Source organism: Ammospiza nelsoni, chromosome 2 (genome assembly GCF_027579445.1).
Source record: "Ammospiza nelsoni isolate bAmmNel1 chromosome 2, bAmmNel1.pri, whole genome shotgun sequence".
Classification (NCBI taxonomy): domain Eukaryota; kingdom Metazoa; phylum Chordata; class Aves; order Passeriformes; family Passerellidae; genus Ammospiza; species Ammospiza nelsoni.
Genome location: NC_080634.1, coordinates 114,783,288 through 114,792,591, shown reverse-complemented (window position 1 = coordinate 114,792,591; position 9,304 = coordinate 114,783,288). Strand labels below are relative to the sequence as shown.

Below are 9,304 nucleotides of genomic sequence, written 5' to 3'. Positions count from 1 at the left end.
TCTGCTGACCACGTTGCCTCCATCATGAGATCATGTCTTTCCAGAGGAATCCTACTAATGCCTTCATTCTGCCAGGCCGGTATATATAGGGGGAGCTTCCCTGGGGCTGCACTCCAGCCAAGGCATCGCCGTCTCCCCAGCAGCGGCGCTGCCCCTTCTGCTCTCCCCTTGCAGCCACAGGTCTCAGCAGCAGCAGCAGCAGCAGCAGCAGCAGCAGCAGCATGGACATTACCATCCAGCACCCCTGGTTCAAGCGTGCTCTGGGACCCCTCATTCCAAGCCGTTTGTTTGACCAGTTTTTTGGAGAGGGTCTCCTCGAGTATGACCTCCTGCCTCTGTTCTCGTCCACTATCAGCCCCTACTACAGGCAGTCCCTCTTCCGCAGCGTGCTGGAGTCGGGCATTTCAGAGGTAAGGGCCCTTTGATTTCCTCTCCTTTCCTTCCTCTCCCTCCTTGTGCCTCCAGCTGCTCCTCTCCACCCACATCTCCCATTTCCTGGACAAGGAAGACCCCAAAGCCACTGCCAGGCACAGCCCACCCACCCCTTCTTGGGCACAAAGGGGAGCCCTCACTGGGGACAAAGCTTCCTGTCAGAAACAGGAACCATTCTGGCTCCTTTTGAGTGTTGTTTCCAACACAAGAAGGTTGGTTTTGTTGTTCTGTGCCCCACCACCTGGATAGTGGAGAAGAGCAAGGCTGCTCCCAGAATTAGTGCCTGTGAGGGCAGCTCGCCATGGGAGAGGACCCTGGCAAGTGGGAGCTTTCTCCACCTTCTCCACCTTGGGAGCTTGGTGGTTTTTGCAATCTCTCACTGAAGGACCCCAGAGCAATTTTCTGTAGGAGAATGTGTAGCTATGGGGTCTGTGATCTGAAATTCAGGCCCAGGTACTTTCTGTAGCCCTCTCTTACTGCTTTCCTCCCAGAGCTACGACCACAATGAAACCATAAATCACTGAAAGGACAAAACACGTGCTCCCAGAGAGTCTTACACTGGTTTCCATCCCTTCTCTGTGCCTGGCCCATCTGGCAGGTCACTAAGTGCTAAAGGGTCCCCTTTAGAGCAAGAATAGCAGCAAGGATAATAACACCTCTCCCCAGAGCAGTAGCCAAGGTGCAGACACCAACCATGGCTTCCTGGTGACCCTGACACCAACCATGGCCTCCTGGTGACCCTGACACCTCCCACAGCCTCTCAGCGACCCTGACACCTCCCACACCCTCTCCCTGGGCCCCCACAATGGGAAGAAAACCCCTGCTGAGGCCCATAGTCACAGAAGGACAAAGTGCCAGAGCACCCCTATTTTGTCCTTTGACCTGTGGTGATGTTGGCAGTGCCCCACAGCCAGAGCTGGGGCCTCACTGTGTGACAATGCTTGTTTCAGGTGAGGTCTGATCGAGACAAGTTCACAATCATGCTGGATGTAAAACACTTCTCTCCCGAAGACTTGAGCGTGAAGATTATTGATGACTTTGTGGAAATCCATGGCAAGCACAGTGAAAGGCAGGTAAGTGGAAGTGATGGTGATGGTGGAGCAGCTGGAGAGTCCAGCTCTGTTTTCCTTCTTTCCAACAGTTCTCAGCTGAAGGAAAAACAAAAAAGACTATATCAGAAGAAGGAGTTAATTATGAATTGTCATTATTGGCATGGGCTGTTTCCATAGAGCCCCCACCTGATATCTGAAAATAACAAGCTAATCCACCCCTCTTTTGTTTATTTTCAATCATCATCTTCCATAACCATCAGATGACCATGTCCATTGTTCACTAATAACACTGAGCCAGACACAGAACATCATCTGGCACTACTGAAGCATGGCTGAGTTTTCATAAGCCAGAATCCTTAGTGAAAACAGAGTTTTTATATGCCAGTCTGGGAGAGAAAAGCAAGAGCAAACTAAACAAAAGAAAACCAACCAAGGGCCTCAGGCTTGGAAACTTTTAACACGGATGTCATGGAAATATCTGTGGGGGTCAAAAAGTGAATTATACCAGCAGGGGTTTAATTCTTCTCATACACATTTTTGGCTAGACAAGGCTCTAGCCTGGAAACAGTATGTATTTTTAAATACAGTTATTATTCTCATGGCCAACTTTAAAAAAATAATTGTGACTTCTCATTCTTTTGGCCAAAAAAAGAAGGGGGCCAGGATTGTGTACTTTGGCTGACACAGCATTGCAGTCTGATAAATAAATGCATGGCTGCACACGTCTGCCTTGCCTTTACCTTCCCAGGCCTCCAGACTTTGTCTCCAAGCGTCCTTTGAAATCAGAAGCCCAAATCAGATCCCAGCCTGGGATCAAACCTATGGCCAAAATCACTCCCTGCTGCTGTGCTCAGCTCTTGCAGCTTCACAGGTGTCAGGGGGGACAAAGCTGTGAAATTAACCCTAGCAGAGGTGTGCCCAGCGGTCCCGGCAGTGCAGTGTCACGATAAGCCAGGGAGATCGTGGATGTGGTTCTCCAAGGGACATGGACAAAGGGAGGCACGAGGAGTTTCTGACACACCTTCCCCCCTTTCCCCACTGCCTCTCAGGACGACCACGGCTACATCTCCCGGGAATTCCACCGCCGGTACCGCCTGCCCGCCAATGTGGACCAGGCTGCCATCACCTGCTCGCTGTCCAACGATGGCATGCTGACCTTCTCGGGCCCCAAGGTCCCCTCCAACATGGACGCCAGCCACAGCGAGAGGCCCATCCCCGTGTCCCGGGAGGAGAAGCCCAGCTCGGCGCCCTCCTCCTGAGCCCGGCAGCGCTGGGCTGGCTGCCACCACCTGCAGGTCCCGCTCCCAGAGCCTTGGCGTAGATATCAGTGAATGTCTAGAGGGGTTTCTTCTCTTGGTTCCTCCCCCACTTTGTTTCCTTCTTTTTTTTGTTTTCTTCTTTTTTGTTTTCCCCCTCTTCCCTCGGATGGAACGGGGGGCTGGGTGAGCAGCTGGTGGACTTGGAAGCTTAAACCTGGTGGGGATGGCACGGGTGGCAGTGCTGCCATGCTGCTGTACTTGCTGAAAGGGTCTTTGTCTGGTGCTGTAGCCCATTTCTGCCATCAGATAGGAAGGAGTGCACGAGTAACGCTGGCTGCTGGTGCACCAAGCCTCGAGACAAGGCTTGGGACAGGGGAAAAGCCCTGCAGAATTGCTGTACCTCACAACTGGTTACTCTCAAACAGCAACAGAGCCAAGCCCCACACTCAAGACCCCGAACCTGCCATGAGTTCCTTGCAACCGCAGGAGAAATAATAACAACAGCAATAATAATAATTACCAATAACATCTCACCTTCGGGGGGTTGCAATGTGTATTTTTTTTTCTTTCAGCAAAGTGTTTAAGTGTCTCTGTTCACACCTCTGCCCTGTCATTTCCCTCTGGGACAACTGACAGGAGGACAAGCACGTCTTTCCACCGTCTTTGTAGGCCCTCGGGGGGGAAAGAGGGGGGCTCACCACTGTGCAGAGGCTTCCCATCCCCAGCCAGCTCTCCCCAGCCTGTGTGTGACACACTGTCTCCCTTGCTCTCCTGTAACTCTAGGGTAGCTCCACCTCTCCTGCTGGTATCTGGCGCTCAGCCTGAGAACGTGGTCAGTGGCGGTCAATAAAGTGATATAGGAAACACGCAACTGGCGTTGGGGGTTTCATTTCTTCCTTTGGAAGGCTCCTGAAGGTCACTGTGGTGCCCAGCACCACTTGGAGGATGTGCTTTCCACTGCTGTTGTGAGGATGGCTCACCCTTTCTTTTGCGTTCCTGTTATCCCTCATGCAAACAAAACCAAAAGTGTCGGGACCCGGGACATTCCTCTGGCGGCCCTGGGTGATTCGAGACCCTGGCAAGGGGGCTCAGAGACCTTGGCACAGAGTCAAAAACACCTGTGCCTTCGATTTTAACCCATGGAAACAATTACCAACTTTGTGTGAAGATTTACAAGCCACAAGGGTTTGAGTAGAATGATAGTTAATTTGTCACAGGGTGAAAATGTAGAATTTTGGGGTTTTTAGGTTGGGGGTTCAAGAGGCAAGATGGAGGAGTCTGGGCATGTCCTGTCCTTCTTTTTCTTGTCCTCCATCTTCTGCTGTGATGGTGGCACTTTTAGATTGGTTTAGAGTAGAGACAGAATGTCTAACATAGGTGATAGGTATTGGAGAATTATTGTAAATAAAGCATATGTAGTTTTTAGTATAAAAAGTTAACACCACCCCAAAAGGCAAGAACTGTGCCACAACTCGACCTGTTGGACAAATCTCAGCAGGTCAGAGAAAGGATGTGATAGATGAGGAAAAATAAACAACCTTGAAAAGCAGAACTGACGAATCTCAACTTCTTCTTTAGTTGTGGGGCTGGAAAAAAGAGACTTTCCAATACCTCGGGGTCATCTCAACCACAGAAACCCGAGACCAAAGGATCAGAGAAAGAACAAAACTCAGCCTGACCACCACACCATTCCTTCAGACCACTGGGTCAGTACAAACAGCACTTCAAACCTCATGCCCAATGGTACCATGTGACAGATTTAATCTGAAATTAATGATTAAGGTTGTTTGATGGCAGCATGGGTGGGGTGGAGGTACGAGCTCTCCCTGCAGTTTCCACGCATAAAATCCACAGCTCCAGTGTATGACAATAGCCAAGAGTAAAGGTTTCAGCACTCATGCTCTGCTCAAACAGCTTTCCACACAGATGGATATCCAGGGTGCTCAGGAAAGCCCCTACCTCTCCATAATTTACCACATAGGTATAATCATCTCAGACAGTTTTTGCTCTGCCAAAAGCTGAGCCCACCAACCTCCTCTTCTTTGATGCTGATTAGCTGTGAAAAACAGAGGAAATAAATGCAGTTGTTTGTTGGTTTTTTCTTTTTTTCTCACAGTGTGGGCTTAGATATTAATATGAGCCATAAACACAGAAGCTCTGAGACTATTTAAATTTAAAAGCCACTTGCTTCTGCCATATCTAGGCCAAAACTCAGGGAGGGCTGGGACTTCAGGAGCAGAGGCATCATCTCTTATCCAGACAAATCAAATGTGCCCCAGGGCTCATCCCCTAAGTGATCATTACTGGGACCAGCATCACAGCACCTGTGGCAGAGCCTGGGACAAGGCTGCAGGAGGGGGAAAGAGCTGCAGATGCAGGAGAAAGCAAAGGAGGGAGATGACTGTCTGGTAATTAGAAAGCAATAAAATCCCCTCAGCGTCTGACACTCTTTTAAACCATTTTTTTTACTGAGATTAATTACTGGGCAATCTCAGAGCTTTCTACCACAAATTGTGCAGCCCCTGTTGTGTTTGCATCTCCGGGGGAAAGGCATGAATGAGTGCACTTTGGGAAAGGGCAATTCCATTTCAGGGGGGAGCTGTGGCTGCAGGCATGGAAAGGACATTTTAACTGAAGCTGCCTCTTTTTTTTGCCTGGTGCTAACAGCTCACCAGCCTCTGCTGCCTTCCCTTCAGATGCATCTTTTGCCAGAGCCTCGGTGCCTCCCTGCCATGTGCTGACACCTCTCCCCTTCCTGACAGAAACCCAGCAAAGCCAGGAGGAAAAAAAAAATCGAATCCCAGACATTTGACCCCCATTCAAACCTCTCAGAGGTGTAAAAATAAGGAAACAGATTTTGAGCGTGATCTGTGTGCAGATGTTACCTGAGGTGCCTGAGCATCCTGTGTGTGTCTGTCAGGGCCATCAAATGACATTTGAGCCATTTGTGGGCCCCTTTTTATGCCTGGCTGGCAGAAAGTGAGAGTTTTGATAGGAAATGATGACAGGAAATCAGGGCAGGTTTGAGGCAGGCCAGGAGCCACACAGGGAGGCAACAGCTCAGGACCCATACTGCCCCTCACTTTTGGGGACACCACACCATGACTGCCTCCCTGCTCTGTGAAGGGATGATTTTAAAGCCTTTTGCAATCCATAAGCTAATTAAACCCATAAGCAGCTCTGAAAGCCTCTGTGCAAGGGCATTGGGGTGTCTGGTGGTGTTTTGTGTGGGACAGGGAATGTGTCCCCAAATCCAGAGCCCCTCTGACCCCAAAAGGCTCATCCACTTGCAGAACAGCTTGAGCAGTGCCACTAATGCCTGTGTGTCACTCAAAATATTTCCATTTTTTTCACCCAGAAATCTTCCCAGTCACATCTGTCCAGGATTCTCCTCCTCTTCTCTGCAAAAATTATTGTTTCCCTTTGCTGAGATTGTAATTTAAAGAAATTCTTGTTATTCATAACCTGTGGTGGTTTCAGGAAGGAGCTCTTCACCACAACTTTCTTTACAAATTCACCTGTTAGTAAGGTGTTGATAACACTCTTTAAGGATTAACAAAACTTCTTGGAGGTTTTTTGGTTGTGAATTAGTTGATAGTTTTATAATGGAGGAAAAAGCAGCAACAGGAAACTTTCAGAGTGTCTGGGCAGGTTGTGAAGTGTGGCCTTTAACCAGGGCCTTCTACTCAGAGTGACTATTCATTCTTTTTGCAGTGTGTTTTTATTACCTGCCCTCCTTTTCCACCCAGACTGGTAATCTTGCTTCCCCACAGCAAAGAAATTACTTTAGCTTCTCCTCCAGAGGAATTATCAGAGGGCTCACAGGAGGAGGCAGCAGATGGTGCTGCAGGGACATGCAGACTCCTCCAAGTTATTCCCCTTCTTCCACAGCCTCAGTGGGGCGGCAGTGACCTGGGGAACAGCAGCTGGTGGCACTGCCCTGCCTGGGCAGGGTACCTCTGCTAGGGTCCTGCTCCTTGAAGAAAAATCCAGGAGCAAGAACTGGCAGGGTCCAACCTGCAGGCCACCAGCCAGGAAGATGTCCCTGAGTATTTGGGGCAGAGCTCCTGGCCTGTCACCTTCCTTGGCAGGGGGATAAGGAGGCTTCTCCTCATGCTGCTTACCCAGAGCTCACCCAGCCCTCTCTGCAAGGGAATGGGCAGTTAAGGGATGCTGCATCCTCCCCAGGCTGATCCTTCAGCTCCGGAATGCTGTCCCTTGGCTCCTGGCAGAGGGACAGCCCTGGACACAGGCAGAGATTGCCTGGCCAAGCCATGTCCCCACGGGGTGGCAGCCTTGCCTGTGCTCTGGCACTCCCAAGGGCTCCCTTCTCACCAGGGTTAACACCTCTCCAGGAAGATGGGGCCCAGGGCACAAGGATCCAATCAGAGTTGCACAACTCTGGCATTTCTTGGTTTCTGACTGATTTACAAGCTAGCCAGTGCTACATAAAAGCTGGGAGTAGCCTGAAAGTTTACCAACCTTTTTCACCCAAAGCAAATCCTGCTGCATGCAATCTCTGCAACCCCTCATCTCCTTGACCCCTCATCTCCTTGGCATCATCATCATCAGGATTTGGGCTCTGCCACACAGGTCTCTAAATATGGAATTAAAATAGCAGTAGCTGCCTCAGTTAGCAAAAAAAAAAAAAAAAAAAAAAAAAAGGCTCCAAACATGTGAAAAAACCCCATTATGCTCTCAAAAGAACACTGGGCACATCTCTGCAGTTTATTGTAGTGTTGGGCACATAAATCTGGGATGTGCAGCCAGAGAAGACTGTAATGATGTGAAGCCTGCCCTCCCTAACTCAGACTTTGTCCCTCTGGTGTGACCTCTTGTCAGGACTGGCTTGGAAAGCCACCAGCTCACGCCAGGGGAGGTGTGTCCCTGCTGTGTCCCTCATTCCCAGCTCCTGATCTGGCTTTTCCCGGGGGAAATGCAGTCAGGGCCCATCCAGAGCCCACAGAGCAGGCCTGAGGCCTGGTTACATGGCTGGTGCTTCACTTGCAATTAACTGGCCCTTTTAATGACAAATGTCAGCTTGGGACAAGCACAGATGTTCGTGGCATTTCTGAGAGAGCAGCACAAGTGGAATAAAAATGAAATCTCAGTCTGAGAGGCTGAGGAAGGATGACGGAGTGACGCAAGCCGACCAAAGCTCAGGAGAATTCTCTGTGCCTCAGAGTTCATCCTCCAGCTGATCCAGAGATCTGCCACACATCATGAGGGGCCTGAACTCCTCTGAGGGAGAAAAGTGAGTGTCTGCTTAAGGAGGGTGAACCAGCTGCCCCAGGGTATGGGCAGAGCTGATCCACAAGGCCCTGGAGCCTCCCTGCAGCACTCATTGCTCCCAGAGCAGGCTGTGGTGTCTCGCTGGGGTTTTGGGGTGGTTGAGGGTCACTCTGCAAGGGTCCAGGGGCGGATTCAGCACACAAGGGGCTCATGGACAGTGTGGCATTGCCTGGTGTGTCTCAGGGGAAGCAGCAGCTCAGCTGGCAGTCAGGAGAAAGGGAATTTCCATGATTTGCTTGTGGTGCTTTCTCTGCTAAAATTTCATAGCTGCTCGATCATGTCATTAACTTCTGATCAGGGGGAAAGAAGCATTGCTTAATTCAGAGCCTGCTCTGCCTTCAGGCCATCAGTGAGATCTGCACACTTGTGTAATTCTGTACACAAAACCCATAACATCCAACACAGCATTTACACACTCACAGTTTTATTTCCTCGGCGCCTTGAGCACTGTGCTCAGAGATGCAGCACCCGGGGATTTTTACATCCTTATCCGAGAATTCCTGTGTTATTCCAAAGAACTGGCTCTGGTCTCCCTTCCCGAGGCTTTCCTGCCCTGCCAGCCCGGCAGGACCCGGGAGGTGGCAGCAGCCCCTCGCCGGTGGCACCGAGCATCCTCTGCCTTGAACAGAGGGGAACACACGATGGTGGCAAGGTCACACTCGGGATTTGCTGAGCATCTCTGTACTTTCCTCCACAGAATGCTGGGCTTTCCTTTTTTCCTTCCCTTTCCCCCCTCCTCCCAGATCCCCCACAGTAATTGTTTCAGGTTTTTTTTCTCTCTTTTCTCTGACAAGGCTCTCAGAGGGAGCAGAGCAGCACCATTGTCCGCGCTGTCTCCGTTTTTCCACCCACTCAGGCTGATGTCAGCCCCTCGCTGCAGGATTTAATGCATTGCTCTCTGCCTTCCACACTGCTTGTTTCCACAACTTTTTGTTTCTCATTTTTTCCATCTGCTGGGGAAATCTCAGAGCCAAAGCCTGGCTCCCACCTCTGATGCCCTTTTCCTCCCTGCTGAGCCATGCTGGAGGATGGGACGTGCAGGATCACCCTGCCACTGAGTCACCAGAGTGGAAACAAAAGGGAGCCCAGGGGAACAGGCCCCTCACAGTGTTTTGTAAACCATTGAGGGTCAAAGAGGTCCCTTTTATTCCCCCTTTTTCCCTTGCATAAGCCCAGGATACTCTGCTGAGTCTTGCAGGAACAACATTTGGCTCTGATGATGTTGATATTGAGATAACTCAGAGCTCAGAGCTGAGCTGTAAAGGCCTT

At 50.3% G+C, this 9,304-nt stretch overlaps 1 protein-coding gene across 1 annotated transcript; it reads left to right on the top strand.

The window, feature by feature from the left end:
- Positions 1-221: 221 nt before the first annotated feature.
- On the top strand, positions 222-2,743 carry CRYAA (crystallin alpha A). Its single transcript, XM_059466401.1, has 3 exons — positions 222-410; positions 1,383-1,505; positions 2,534-2,743. The coding sequence occupies exons 1-3, from the start codon at positions 222-224 to the stop codon at positions 2,741-2,743; spliced, it is 522 nt and encodes a 173-aa protein (XP_059322384.1).
- Positions 2,744-9,304: the final 6,561 nt, after the last annotated feature.

Bases quoted from the DNA above. Each gene is read 5' to 3' on its own strand.
- CRYAA (XM_059466401.1), top strand. From the start codon at position 222: ATGGACATTACCATCCAGCACCCCTGGTTCAAGCGTGCTCTGGGACCC. The intron at 411-1,382 runs GTAAGGGCCCTT...TGCTTGTTTCAG, and splicing joins TGGAGTCGGGCATTTCAGAG to GTGAGGTCTGATCGAGACAA. The intron at 1,506-2,533 runs GTAAGTGGAAGT...ACTGCCTCTCAG, and splicing joins GCAAGCACAGTGAAAGGCAG to GACGACCACGGCTACATCTC.